This window comes from Sinohyriopsis cumingii, unplaced genomic scaffold (genome assembly GCF_028554795.1).
Source record: "Sinohyriopsis cumingii isolate HCF-2022 unplaced genomic scaffold, ASM2855479v2 utg001397l, whole genome shotgun sequence".
NCBI classification, from domain to species: Eukaryota; Metazoa; Mollusca; class Bivalvia; order Unionida; family Unionidae; genus Sinohyriopsis; species Sinohyriopsis cumingii.
In genome coordinates this window covers 1419470-1435788 of record NW_028315993.1, presented here as the reverse complement: position 1 = coordinate 1435788, position 16319 = coordinate 1419470, and the positions used below count along the sequence as shown (strand labels likewise).

At 37.6% G+C, this 16319-nt stretch overlaps 1 protein-coding gene across 1 annotated transcript in view; it reads left to right on the top strand.

The window, feature by feature from the left end:
- The window catches only part of LOC149772535 (uncharacterized), a 132801-nt gene that overhangs the window by 48084 nt on the left and 68398 nt on the right, over positions 1-16319 (top strand). Inside the window, exons 10-11 of the mRNA XM_089947643.1 lie at positions 10378-10629; positions 13883-14001. Coding sequence (XP_089803769.1) covers positions 10378-10629; positions 13883-14001 — 371 coding nt within the window. The remainder of the gene's footprint in view (positions 1-10377; positions 10630-13882; positions 14002-16319) is intronic.

Genomic DNA, 16319 nt, shown 5'->3' with positions numbered 1-16319 from the left:
CAGAGAATGAACCACAGTACTTGTGACAGGGAAGCATCACCCTTTTCACTCCTATATGTTAGAGAATGAGTTGGATCCTATGTGAGGAGGAGCAAATCCTTTCCATTTCCATAGGACTGAGAATGAGTCACACCAACCCTTCAAGGAGGAGTATCATGCTCTGAGAACCCAGCTGGGTACTGTTAGTTGGTTTTCAGGCATCAGATTAGGAAAGGGAATCAACTTTGCATGCCCGCCACTTTTCTAATTTTAATGATATAATAATCACCTGTTACTATTGCCAGGTCACCTCCTCCCATGATACATATGTCCCACTAATGGATTATGACCTTGAAATAGGATTATAATCATTGGTCAATGCTCTGGGTCATAGGGTCAAATTCAACAATCTCCTGGAATGTCACTCAGTGGGAGGCAAGTTCTCATCAACCAAGCAAGGATAATGTCTCTCATGAAAGGGGCAAGCTATGCAATAGAACCATGTGAATGTTAAAATATTTAAATTAGTTTAACTCCCCTCATGGCTTCTGTTAATTGTTTGCATTTAGCTCATGATTTATCATTACATTAATAATTCTTTATTCATACAACATTGCTGCCACAAAAGGTCATTGCCATATATATTTTACTTTTACAGGATTAAGCTAAGATTTCATATCTTCTGCAGATTTATGTTGTAAGCTGGATGTTTCATAATATTTGAGTTGAAGGCCTAGTCTTGTTTACAGTTAGGCTGTTTTTCATGTTAGAATGTATAACATTACATTAGGCCATAGGTCAGGTGAGGTGTGTACATAATTGTTGGTAACGAAGTTATTCCATTTTTGTTGACACAGCTTTGGGAATCTGTTGAGTTTTTTGTGTTGCCGAAAGAGGAAATAATAAGACAGAACTTATTTGTTTTAATCATTCATGGAATTACTAAAGTGCTCATTGCTTTGGGTTAATTCATTACTTGGACCTTGTGCATACTTTAAAATACATCTTGGATTACATCAGTGATATATCAGCGAATTCAAGACAGAAGTCATTCAGAACATACCATATTACTTGACATTGTGATAGGACACTTATGATTATTTGGAATGATCAATACATGAAATATATAGTGTTTTAACTTTGTGTTATCGGGAAATGCATTGTTTGTTGAATTATTCTTAAATTATTGGTTTTACTTCCTTTATGCTATTTCAGGACCCAAAGTCCTAACACATTTACTTCATGGCCGCTATTTCAAGGCCCAGAGTCCTAACACATTTAATATATGCAACATATTTCAGGACCCAGAGTCATAACACATTTACTTCATGGCCGCTATTTCAGGACCCAGTGTTCTAACGCATTTACTTTATACTACATATTTCAGGACCCATAGTCCTAACGCATTTACTTCATGACCGCATATCAAGCTATGAGCATACTATTGTACACAGAGTAATGCAAATTGGGGATGCATTATGAGGAGCAGATGTTTCAGAGTACGTCTGCAAAATACTAGTCCTATGATTCAAATTAAAAGTTAAGATTAAGATTTTAAATATTAGATTACTATGTCTAAAGTCAGATTCTTTGATAACAAATTATATTCTAAAAATGATGCCGTTGTAGTCTCAAGTTATTTTTCTTCTACTTAATATGTTTTACATTGGCTGCTGGAGGCTATGTAACAATTGATTAATGTTTGGGATTGGGGTATGAACTATGCCTGAATTGCCCTCCTGCATATCATTTTGTTCTGTTCTGGGCATTGGATTCCATGATGATGTTCCAAGGTCTTGGACACTTGTAAAATATCAACTTATGTTGCGAATTTTAAAATGCCTTGGAATTGAATATTCGTTTTAAAAAATCTTTGAATTTCAATAAAGCTGGATTTTCATTACGCATTTTCCAAAATTAATGATCATATCTATGACATGATTCAATTCGGTGGATGATAATGATACCTATAATAGTGACATGTTAATCACTGATAGATGAATTAATTAATAAGTATTGCAAGATGAATGAGTAGTGTTTACGATTTAAAATGGCAGAGTGGAACACTTTCAAATTAGATAAGAGTTTGTAAGGGTGACAAACAGAAACTGTGAATGGTTGACATTACTTTTTTGTGGTATTTTTATTGTGTTATTCGGGTACCGTGAGCCCTTGATCGTGAATATTTTGCATTCGGTTTCGTTCTGCCTCTTTATCCACGCCTGTTTAACGTTCTGCTTGTTTCCATACCAGTATGTGTGTGTGTGATTTTGATTTTCCACATATTATTACGATATTTACAGTGTGGCAGTTTATAGTAATGTTTAGCACTGGGGCATAATGCCACAGACATGTAGCAGGATGTCCACCAAGTCACATTACCCTGACACAAGGCAGACCAATCCCAACACTGACCTCCTAATGCTAAGCAAGTAGCTGTTAGTACCATTCGTATATGTCTTAGTTATGACTTGGCCGGGGTTTGAACCCGCAAACTCCCCCATCCAAAACAGATGTTCTAACAACTAGGACAGCAGAGTGGTCTCCATCGAGCAAACGTATCCTAAATTAAGGAAATGAGTTGTATTCATTCCGCGTTTCTTCTGTGTATTTAATGTCCCATACATTTTGATGTTTCCGTATGTTTTCAAAAAATGACATTGTAAGTTCCATCATTGGCATTACATTCTGCTTTCTTATAAATATTCCTTTACTTTTAAACTGTCACTTTCTTTGACACAATTGCCACTATAAACTACTTTCTTGTCTTCACTTGTGTAATACATGCATACCACGATCACTGTAAAATATTCATTTTTACCAAGTTAACACTAAACAAACAAGAAATCTTACAAACATTGCAAGAAAACCAAAAAATAGTCAATAGCCTTAAATAGGGAGAAATTAAATTGGGATTGAGGTGCATTTAACCAGGTCTTTAAAAATTCGAGCATTAAACGTATTCAGTTGATTACATAATTTACTATATCGTGAACCATGTTGAGCATCCTACTACTAATACTATTAATACAAATAATAATTGGATTTAGTACAGCGTATAATCTTTAAAAGCTTTAAGTACTTTACCCTATTAGGTAACACACTTTGTCACTATCTCCTTCACCTTTGTATACATTCCACGAACACATTAACGCTAGGAATATAACTCCTATTACCTTCTGAATCCAGCCCTCCCAAAGACGCAAGTTCGTCTTTTCTGTCTATATTATGTAGACAAAGGGCAATGACTCTTGCCCTTTACCTCCCGTTGTCTTTAACAGTTGGCACTAGTTTTAAGCTTTTGCTGTGAACTGGCAACATTTTTAATTAAGCCTCCCAACATCCTTTTAAAATTTGTGCTACTTTTCATCCTATCCACTGCGGATTTTGTTACTTTTGGATGTATTAAAGATTATTCTAAAGGTGGTATACATTAGTTTTATATTTCGATCACAAGTATACAAATTTGCATAGCTGTGTAGACGTAGCTTCTGCAGTATATCGTTGCATGGCTCAACATGGCTACATTGTAAAAGAACATGTTTAAGTTCGTGTTTGCTAACACTATTTATTACCCATGATGTAGAGGTTGTCTCTGGCATTCTCAATGCATTTAACTATGCATTTTGTTTGTATTTACTTTGTCATTCCATATTTGCTGTGATGATTAAGTATACCCAATGTAAGAATTCAAAGCCATCGACAATATCATGCCTCATGTCTCATGTATTCCAAGTGCACATTTCCAGATTCAGTTAAGGATCTTTTCAGCAACCGTTCCCAATTTATATTGAGAATCGGGCAGTGGAATTTGTTCAGAAGCCACAATATCTGGTGCTTTACTCCAAGTTTTTGTTCTACACAGGACGAGCATTTAAGATGACATGATAAGATCAGTTCACCACTCCATCTGTCTAAATGAGTTTGCCTCATCCCTCTATCTGACTGACACATAATCTTATATTCCCTTTCATCCGTCTTTACTTACATTCTTACAGTTCATACACCTAGCATTTCGCGACCTCTACTGACTTAAATATAAGTCATTGGATCTTTATGCAACTACTCTACTTTGTCATATCCATGTTCCGTATGATTTTATCTACACCCGCAATGGCGTACGACATTCTCCACAAAATATATGATCAGTTCCATTCTTGTCAAAGTATAAAATATTATCATTCCCTTTTGTGTCATCAGTGTTTTCTGATCATTTAGGAAATCCGATCTTTGTCCATACCTTCCAAACAGAATCAATTTCCACCACGAAATGGATCACTTTTATCATATTTCTGCAACTCCGAGAATTGTTTGAACCAGAAGCGAATATTATCACCTCTACATGCGCCCTTTTAAATGACCTTCCTGTTTCAAAGATGTCCCTCGAGTAAAGGATTATGGTAACGAGTGAGATAGTATCATTCCTAGACCAGTGGCACAAGAAAAGTTGGATCACTACAGGATTACCCATCAGTGACTTGACTTTGACTCTAACAGTGACAGTGGGGTCTGAATGACACAGGTCTGCTCATCAATCTCTTGGAGATGAAATCTGTCCTTAGCTTTTCATTGTTGAAGTTACGGTCTTCAGAATAAGTTCGTCCTGTCCATGTCAGGCAACTCAGTGGTGGTGACACACTATCTCAAATAATGCTGTACCAAATAACCCCAGTTCTACATTATGCTCTGGACCTTCAGCTGTTTGTGAACGCAGCTCAACATCGACATCCACATCGGACATATTCCCAGCAGACTCAAACTGTTTGCTGCTTTTCTGTCAAGGATAGGAGAGGTTCTCCACACAGAATATCCTTCCATCGGCCAGTCTTTCATAGGATTTGCCAATTTTGGGTTTTCCATAAAGGACGTCCGCAAAGATGGGCGAGGGAGGTTTGTTTAATTGGGGACAACTGCTTACAAGGGGACAGGTGTAACGGACCTTGCGACCTTCGGAAGCTAGTATTTTATGTTATGATATTCTCTGTTGATCAGCTGCTATAGGGTTACTACATGTATTCCAGTATGTTTTGCGGACATCATTAATGGGTGATCACTAAGTATAAATCATTTGTTAATTTTTTCGTACGATTTGTGCCACAGAATACAATGCTGTCAAGCATTTCTGCGCACTTAAGTTTCCGTCTCCAATATTGAAGCAAAATGCATACCGAATTCGACCAATTGACGAAAAGAAAATATTGTGATGCCTACCATTTCAAAAGTGGCAATTGTCACCTGAATAATCTATTCATACTAATATTAATTTGGGCACACCGGATACCAACCTCATGTTTTCATTACTCACGAAAGGTCGACCTATTACGCGCACAGCTTTGAAAACATGTAATGTTTATATATCCGGCTATATACATGAAATATATTACTTTGGACTGTTTCTTTCAGCACTTCAGTTGATTAAATAGGTCAGTGTTAAAGGTAGTTTTACAAAATTCAACGTATCAATGCCAATAATGGCAAGAACTATTAAACAACTAAACCGATCCTGTAAAAAATTCAATATTTGATATAAAAAATAAGCTAATATATGGAATAGAGACAACATTGAATAGGATGTAATGTGATTACAACGTCTTGTTTATGGGGAAAAATTACTAAAGAATTTAGAAACAAACTGTACGCCCTGGAATTTCGTTCTAGCGGCAAGTTTATGCGATGGGTAGCAGACAATTTTGTACGTGTGGGACAACTTCTTGCAAAATGAGAAACTTGGATTAAGATTCAGAATTTTTATAAGATTTACATTTCCATATTTTGAATAATGTAATTATTTTTATGATTGTAAAGGCTGCATAGCAAATTGGATGTTCTGGGTTACAGGTTCAAGAAGGCCATGGAGTGGGTCTACATGTTGACATTTAGAATATCACTGTCCTTGATTAAAGCACGATCGTTGTTTCTTGATACAAAATGGATTTTTGAACCAAAATAACACGTGATCCAATGTTTACAGTAATGACATATCGTTGCGCAGAATTACCCGACGCGCAGAATTGGCCAACATGGTGGGTATATATGAATGTGTTGGCCTTGAAGCAGGTGGCTGGCTGCAATAGCCAATGCTGCTTCGCACAGTATATCTGAAAGCATCGACTCCAGCTGCCTTGTTTGTTAATCAGTGACATAGACAACACACAGTTTAATAAACATTTTAATATTTATATTTTTTCCGGCTAATACTACATATTATTTAAGAATATTGTTACGTATATCAGATTGAATTCATATTTATTTTAATTGAATTGTTTGTCAGTTTTAAATATTTTATTATATTATATGCTATTATAATGTAAATTTATTCTCTGGACATGATATTTTTCCAGAAAATCGGTTGACATTAATCATTCTTTCATAAACACCAGGTGTTGACCTGGATTCTGACCTTGATTCAAGATTAGTAGCAGCCACGTGAATAAGTACTGTTTTTATTTTAAAATGATTGGTTGTTGTCAAGGTCATTATGGGATTACATGGGTTAAGAAGTAAACAATTTTTTGAAATTTTATCCTCAAAGTACAATCATTGGTCTAATGAAGGATATATTATGTGTACGTGATCTTTGTTATATGCAAACACGATCACGTGACCCCTCTTTTGATTTGGCAATTTGGGGAATTTCGAAACTGCGTCTTAGAATACTATATAACCTTTGTTTTAGAGAGAGAGATCTGTTTTCTGGCTTTTACACTTAGCATCAAGTTGTGTTCTTGTGTTGTAGTCAGATTTTTGTGTTGTAATTTTCTACAGATCGTTTGGATTTCAAAAGAAATAATTCTTTTTCCTGGAAAGATTTGTGTAATTCAGCGACGGCTGAAGGTAAGCGTCGCATGACCATCAGTGCCTGTTATGCTGCTTAAGGCAGCAAACAGTGAAAGGTGCAATCATGTGAATGTTCATTTTGCCTCAGCTACAATCTGCTACTTGAAAGATCTCGCTGTCGCTGTGGGAGAACACTGCTTTGTTCTTGAGCCAAGATGACAAGGAACGTATCCCAATATGCTACTGGATGCAAATAAGCAGGCGCCAATTCTGATGCACATGGAGTATCGTATGCAGCTGCCAAATCACGATTGGGTCATAGCTGAACGCCACAATCAGTCTATGCTGCATGTGTTATAAAACCAGGGGCTGTATCGTATTCAGGGCCAACTGCTATCTTCATAGTGGGAACCATGGCAGTAGCACAGCAATGACACACGCTGATGATTTTGAAGAACTCAAACAACTTCCTGCTTTTCAGCCTTTTATGTGTAGTAATGGATCAGTGAAGCCGATTGTGGTCATAACAGCAGATGGCAGTCCGGATGAGAATCCTCGATTTCTGAAAACACTAGCCGCAGCCTATTAAGCCTTCCACTGAAACAACCTGCATGCAATTTTCGTTGCTTGCCATGCGCCAGGGCACTCTGCCTACAACACCGTCGAACGACGCATAGCTACTCTGTCATGCGACCTATCAGGATTGATTCTGCCTTACAGTCATCATGGATCTCATTTGGACAGCAATGGCAAGACATGTGAGAGTTGGAAAGGGCCAATTTCCAGAAGGCGGTAAAGTGTTGGCAGAAATCTGGAGCTCAACGGTTATTGATGGATTTGGTGTGGTAGCATCTTTTGTATCATGTGATGCAGGAAAACTGGATATCAATCCAACTTCAGATGAGTGGTCAAGTCGTCACATTAAACAGTCGCATTATTGCTTGCAGATTGTGAAGTGCAACATTGAATCCTGCTGTTGTCAGCGTCGCAATAACTACAGTGATATGTTTCCTGGATGAGTTTTACCTCCACCTGTTCCAAACTACATCACATATAAAGGGATTACCTATGTACCAGTTGTCAACAACAGTGGAACGCTTCGATCCTTTATCAACGACTGGCTCTTTTACATCTGCATCCTTCACACGACTTCCTGAGGATGACATTTGATTTATACTGTCCGTCGGCGACTGCTGATCTTGAGAAGCTCGTTTGTAATCAGTGTGGCCTGTACTTTCCCTCTCAGTCAATGATGACCGTATTCACAGGCAGGCAACAGTGAGCACACAAGCTGAGGTGGCAGACATAGGCGCTGTGGAGCCTGAATCTGTTAGCGCTATTCTGTCAACTGCATCATCAACTTCCGCAACTGAAAGTAGTGATGATGGTCTGCCAATTGTTCACAACTTATTTGACTAGCTACAGTCTGTATTAGTTGAAGTGGAGTAAGAGAGTGACAGTCCGTCAAATTTAGGTTTCTTTGAGATGACAACTTTAGTTGTAAGTTCTAAATAAAGACTTTTTAAGAAAGAACTTTCTGTTTATTTTTTGTTGTTTTGTTTTGAGCTACATGTTGTGATGACATCAGTGAGGGTTGTATTTTGAGAGCACCAGCTATTACACTACCGGACCATAGAGCAGTGTATAATGCTAGGTCCGGACGTACGGGGAGTGGGTAAGCCACATGCATACAAAGGTGTACAAGGGAGAGTTGGGTAGTAAAACATGTATTATCTGCGGATTTCCTTTATGGACAACCCCTATGGGGGCATCCCATGATCGATCCTTTTGCATCCAGGTATAATCACAAATAGTCCACCTTCATATATCCAGTGCAAGATATCGAGGTTTGGTCCATTTACGCTCTTTCTCTCTGTTGGGAGGATATGTTTGCCTTTGTCTTGCACCCCCATCCCCAACGATCTTATTTCCAAAATGTCTTAATTTGAAGTGGTATGTTGACTTTTGCCAATCTCCCCACAATGATCTTGAGGTGCAGACGTTCATATTGATTATGATTACTTCTCTCCACTGGGACAAATCCTGGATCAACAATCTTCTCACTCTAATGACATATCTACCAGGAAACAGTCATGAGGCAACGTGTTTTATCTTTGTCCAGGCAGTCTGCGTCTTCATGCCTAGCTCTTGTCTGGAAAACCGTGTATTAGAAACAATTCAACCCTTCAGTCATAGAAAAGATTGCACAGCCTAAAAGACCTTCCACTTTAAAGGCTCATTATGGTAAACTGAATGTTGTCAGGTATTAGTGCATGGTAAAAATAAAACATCGTTATTTCCAGTGTGGCTGTCCCAAAAGTAGCTGACTTGTTTTATTTGACTGCTCTAAGAGTTAATATTAGTTCCGAGTAAAATTAATGGCCGGTTTTACATCCCATTGGACATGTTATATTATCATGTCAGAAGGATCTTGGTTGTAACCATGACCTATCTCACTTGTTGTCCAACTTTGACTTACATAAGTCTAAATCATTCACTGGTTAATTCAGGACCATGCTGAAGCTCCTTTCATGCACATCCCATTTCTTGATGGTATTAGCTTTGACATGCAGAGTCAGTAAACTACATGCCCTATATGTTGCCTTAGCCTACCTTCATTTTCATTGAGATTGCTCGGCAACTCATCATACGACCTCTGTCTTCTACTGACACAACCCAAGAGACTTCCAAACAGGCCTGTTACAAGTGCTCAAATTTTATTTGAGGTGGATTGAGCCCGATTTTGGAGCTCAACGATGCTTCTTTCGTTCAATTGGACCTAGAAAAACCCTCAGTCCATCATGATTGAGGTAATGTCACATCACTGGAACTGAGCTGTCTCATGAAGAGCTCTGCTCATCAGAGAAAAGCAGTCTCTTCAAGCAGTTGCCTTGAATGTCGTATGTCCATCAAAGATAGTATAGAGGCCATCAATTGGCATGCAGATTCAAACTTCTAGAGATGTATCTATAAGACTTGTCTCCACAACACATTCTGGAACAGGTAGACCTAGCCTCAGTCGCACAAGTAGCAGCGTGACTCAACTGTCATCACCACAACCATTGACTGGGCACCCTGTGCAGCTTTTATAAGATACACCTGGAAATCGTATGTGGAAAGAATATCTTAGTATTTCGTCTTTCCAGATTTAACCATGTTGCATTCATTTGGGCAGCTTGCTATTTAAGAGAGTGGGCAATCCAATCTTCTTCTCTTAGAGATTGATTGATGTGTTTGTATGATGCTCAACATTCTCTCCACCTATTACATCTTCTCCAAATGTTAGTTCTTATTTGAAGGAGAAAGCACATTTATTTGTTTCTCCTAGAACACCTGCCCGATCACATATGTTTAATACCTTCCCCTCGTCTCCTTCAATATGAGCATCACATTCATGATGTTTTGCTCAGCTGAAAACTACCACCACGGGTTGGTAACAAGGGAAGGTAATGTGCAAGAGTTATTTCCTTTTTTCTATGTAATAAACGCACAACAGAAGAATCTTTGCCTTTGGGAGGACTGGATTCAGGAGGTAGGAGGGCTTATTTCCATAATGTTAACCTGATCGGTAAGTATTCAAGGAGAAACGTAATGGACTGAAAATTATCTTTCTTATTTCAGAGCTATCGTTATGAACTGTGTGCAAAGTACTTCAGAGAGATCCGTTCTTATTTAAGAGACAAACCTACAAGGCTTCACTTAGTTGATGAGGACTTTGCCATTGACAACACTATTTTAGACCGCAAATTGGAGGATTTGAAGAGGAAAATTGTTGAGGTGGCATTTCATCAGCCATACTGGGGGGAGGAGATACCCGCACGGTGGCTTCCTCTGGAACAAGAGCTGATGAAGCTGAAAGATGTTGGAATCAAAGTAAGCATTCACAGGCATGATAATGTACAAATAATTTCTTTTCTTACTGTGATAGTCATATTGACATATAGTATTTATGCTGTTCTTCCATTGGCCATCAATCCTGAATATAGTTTTGCATGATGTTATGCAATCTAGTAAATATAAAACCATGTTTAATGTTACTCTGTGCTATGGTAACTCATTCGTTAGAGCACTGGAGTCCTAATTCAAGTGACAGGTGATTAATACCCATCCATGTCAGTTAATGTCAGCAGCCTCGTGCGTCCTCAGTATTTAAAGTGGCATTAAGGAACAGTCAACTTCAACATCTAATGCGCTTTATCATAGTTATAAGCACATAACCCTTGTTGATAGTTTCAGGCTATTGGGGTAGTGTTTCAGCTTTAAAACACTTTTTAACTTTTTGGATTTTTTGACATTAAAAACCACAGCACATTTGACCAACAGCCACTTGATATAAACAGTGTAAATACAAATACACATAATGTATATAGTGCTGCGTTGCAGTCAATTTTGACATATTTTTGCACCAGAAAGAACAGTGTATGTATTTCTTAATTATTTTCTTTATAAAAGTTCCATGTGGACATGTTTTACATTATTAACCGCCAAATGTTGTTATGGTGTATGGACAAGAATTAAAAAGCTATTGTTACTGCAAAAATGATTTTCCTTGCGATCTTTTCTATGGTGACGTTACTGTGACATGGGTTTCACGATTAACTGACCTACACCATTTCAGCTCAACATTAAGCATTTATCAACATTGTCCATTGGTATTATGCCTAATTAGAGAGAGAGGAGACAGGTTCAGTGTGATGGTAATTTAAAAGTTATCTACAAAATCGTATCATAAAATTGTATAATCTCTTGTTGCTTGTAATTTCAAGGAGCAAAATATACAATCTGTGGACATTTTAAAAGCTTTTCTGCCTGCTATTGTGTAGTTCTCATTTATCTCAACATTTTCATCATCCCATTTGTCTTTTGCCATTTGTTATGTCATGTGCATCTTTGACATTTATGTTGTCAACTATAACCTTTTTCACCATATTTGACATTTTCCCTAGTCATCACACTGATTGTATTTACCTGTGTTCCATTCCATAATGGTTGCTTTGATTAATTATAGCTTTCTTTCAGTATTTTGGAATAATTTTCAAGATTTATGCAGATACTATCATAAAATGGTTGCTTGGGACAAAACCACCAACCAATTCAGCATGCATATGTATGCATGAACAGTTGAACGTCACCATTGCTATTGAGCCAGAAAGAAGGAACCTGATTCTTCCTCTTTATCCTGGAAGTCACCTTCCATTCCCAGGTTGGATCTAGAGAAGTTCTAACTTTAGGGAGGTCACCATCTTGCATGATGAAGGTGATGTGGCTCTTGCATAGTTTTAAATCTGGTAAAAAGCTAGTCAACCTAATAAAATCAGTGCCTCATTAAATATGGACTCATTGCTATTACGCAACAATAATCACAGCTGGAACAGTAAAAGAGAGTGCCATCACGCATACCACTGTTCCTGTGGTTCCAGTTGAGATAGTGTGCAAAGGCCAATACTACCTTACGTTCTGTGGGGCATCAAAGTGTTGTCTGCTGCAGGCCTTGTCGACATATAATATCATTCACCAACACTGGTAAAATGTCGGATAAAATAAAATTTCTTGAAATACAGATTGAGGAACTGCCTTCTTCTATTAGACGGCAGCTGAACCGCTTTCATAATAAAACCTGCCATTCGCTCCTGTTGTAGCTCTCTTTTCGAAGCCCAAAAAGAAAAGATACCTTTGACACCATATGCCAAAAACATTGGAAATCTCCATGTGTTCAGCAGTATTGAAATGGGCTATACATGTATCATGAAATGGCCGCTGAAAATGCAATCTGTCATCTCAGTTTTGAGGATGCAGCTAACTTAAAGGCAGTTAGAACCACTACTTTTTCCCATTGGACACAATATTTGCTAATGAAACTGCATTTTTCTGGCGAGCATAAAAGCACAAGATGGTTACTGCCTTTGCCTTTGTTGGGAATAACTTCCTTTATTAGCAATAACGTTCTTATCGCTGCTGAAGGAAGCTACCAAAGAGAATGAATGGCATGATAGGGTACTTGCAGCCATTTAGTTAACTCTAACTGACTACCAATATAAATATCTAAGTGGCTTCATATGTACGGACACACACACACAAATAATACAGAACGTTAGTGGAGTTGGAAAGGATAACGACAGGTGAGATCTGTCCACAGACACTCTCAAAAGTAACCTTGTTAAACTACTTCCCTGTTGTTTTGTTTTTTTAGCCTCTTGCCATCGTCCTGCTTCCGTAACACTTCCAAGTACCATTGACTCCACATTTTCAACAAGGTATGTCAGAAATCTATGAGCATGGCAACATATACCCATACAGCTTTCCACACATACCTTTCGGCATCCCATGTTCAACCGTGTGCAGCTATGTTTGGTAATAAACATGATCATCAAGCGTCATAGTGTGACACTGATTTTTCTTTAAATAATTTGGTTTGACCCCACCTTGATAAATGACGGGCAGTGCAAATAGTGTTCAGATCAAGACATCTGGGGAAAGCTCAGTGCTAGCGAAACTCTTAATTTACAGCTAGGTGTGTGGGATTGTTTCCGATTCTATTTTACATTATGCATTGGTGATCTGTGGTCCCCACCCTTTCAAGTGAAAGAAGGTATAAACAATTATTTCAATGTATCCATGTACATCAGTTATATTATTCATATAAGCCACATGTTTGGCAGTTTCCGTCCACCTTCTCATCATTTCACTCTATGTTGCATCAGAGTGAAGGCACTCATCTGTCAATTTTGTCAGGCTATCTTCAAGCGTACAGCAAAGAACCCTACTGACAACAATGGGCAGATTCACTTTGGCAACTTTTCTCTCACCAGGCTGTCAAATGCAGCATTTGCCCAAATAATTCTAGTTTGATATCGCATGTCTGATCTTACTTCCCAATTCCCTCCTCACTCCCTGTTATGATGTTCTTTCAGGCTCAGTCTAAGTCAAAGAAAGACAATATTCCATGTGACGGAAGTTAACTGAGGAATTGGACATGGGTAATGTTTTGTTTTGGTTTTTGTTATTCTATACCTACAATTGGTAAGATGCCCAGTTACTAATTGAAGGAGATAATCGCATTAAATGAAATGAATAAGAAACATTTAACTCGAGGAAACTAAATCGTATGTATATTTTGTGTCTACAGGTGATTCCATTGACTTTGTTGGAAGACTTGAACAAGGCCGGAGCTGTTCAGATAGCAGCAGATGAACTAGATTTATTTCTTCGATTCCTCCATGACATTGGCACAATCCTTTACTTCAGGTACGGATGGGATTGTTTTGTCTCTGTAAACATAAGTATTTTTATTTTCTTACCCCATATCCAGGGCAAAGGTTTGAACTGAGAATGGACATAATAACTATAGGAAATTCATTTCTGTAAAACATAAATATAGATAATTCTTGTCTGAAGGATAGGCATACTAAATGTAATTTCCAGAGGAATTATGTGTTTTACCTTTTGAGGGTTAAAAAGGGGTTCAACACTATCAACATAAGCAAAGTTGGGGTAGGTTCTGAATCAACTGTTTCAAAAGATAATCTCACCATTTTATCTCAGTGCCATACAAACTATATGGTAATCTTGGCCAGTTGCTTTAAGTTTCATCCAATAGCAAATATTGATTAATGTGTTGGATGGGATCATGTCTGCTTAGACACGGATACAAGCTGTCTTTACTGCAACAGCTTATGGTAAGATTTCGCCTCTAGGTTTTTTTGTAAAAATGACTCCGGGAATCAAAGATACCAAAATATATGTTAGCTGTTTCAATTGCCGATGGAGTGTTGATTTTGAAATCAGTACTTCATTACATGCCGCTGTGGCATTGCTTCATTGTTTCCCCACCTCAGATGGAAAGTTTTAGAATGTATCAAACTAGAAATAATACAGACCCTGTCTGTTCCCCATGTCACAGAACTAGAAAGAAGACAGACACATTATGTTTCCCATGTCACAGAACGAGAAAGAATATAGACCCAGTATATTCCCCATGTCACAAGCTTATGCTCAATAGCCATCATTTTTCTTATCAACATATATTTTGTTTTGTTGAATTGAAAACATATTTCCTTCTTATCTCATATATCAGAGTAACGTTCCGGCATTTAAATAGGCTATATGTGTCGATATAGTGCTTACTGTCGGTTCATTATAGATTTCATTGTAGTTTACACAATGTTGGGACTATTTAGACCTATGTTGTTAATTTGTCTGCAGTGACGTTTTTGGTACCGTTTCTGCTTAGGAAATATTTTACATAAAACTTGATCATAAATCAAGTAATTTTGGTTGTTTCTAGACTTAGTAGGGTAGACATAGTTTATGTCTGGGGCTTTGTAACCAATTATTGTCAGCATTTTGTGTTGTTAAAAAAAAACTTTGTTTCAAGATTCTTTAACAAACTGAAATATATTGAAGTTGTGATGTCCTGTAGGGGTCTCACACCAACACCGTTCATGACTATAGTGTACTGGTCTGGTTTCACACCAGTAATTGCCATCAAAATGTGCTGAATATCGAATAGATTATTAGTGTTGGATTTGGCTCAGCGCATGTAATAATATCACAGTATGTGGACAATTGTAGGTATAAAAAAATTCCTATGTGATGGGCATTCCAGCCACCTTGCTTATTTTTTTTTTACATTTTTGTCATTGGAATAATCAACATTTTTCGACAGTTATCAAAAATACGTACTATCAGAGTCCGTGCTTGTCATGCTTGATAAATTTACATGTATATATTTTTCCTCAAACAGTTCAGTTTGCATGGTACCGAACCAGTGTGTTTATATGACCCAGTGTTCATTCTTGATGTATCAATGTGTTATATGACACAGTATTCATTCTTGATATATCAGTGTTTACATGACCCAGTTTTCAGTCTTGATGTCAGTGTTTATATGACCCAGTGCTCATTCTAGATGTATCTGTGTGGTTATGTGACCCAGTGTTCATTCTTGATGTGTCAGTGTGTTATATGACCCAGTGCTTATTCTAGATTTATCAATGTTTATATGACCCATTGATCATTCTTGATATGTCAGTGTTTATATGACCCAGTGTTCATTCTTGATATATCGGTGTTTATATGAACCAGTGTATATTTTTGATATGTCAGTGTTTATTTGACCCAGGGTTCATTCTAGATGTCTCAGTGTGGTTATGTGACCCAGTGTTCATTCTTGATATATCGGTGTGTTTAAATGACTGAGTGTTCATTCTTGATATGTCATTATTTATATGACCCAGGGTTCATTCTAGATGTCTCAGTGTGGCTTTGTGACCCAGTGTTCATTATAGATGCATCAATGTTTATATGACCCTGTGTTCATTCTTGATATGTCAATGTGTTCATATGACCCAGAATTCGTTCTTGATGTTTCAGTGTATTCATATGACCCAGTGTTCATTCTTGATGTATCAGTGTGTTAGAAGACCCATTGTTCAATATTGGTGCATCTATGTGTCTATATGACCCAGTGTTGATTATTTATGTATCAGTGTGTTAGAAGGCCCATTGGTCAATATTGACGTAACATTATGTTTATATGACCCAGTGTTCAATCTTGATGTATC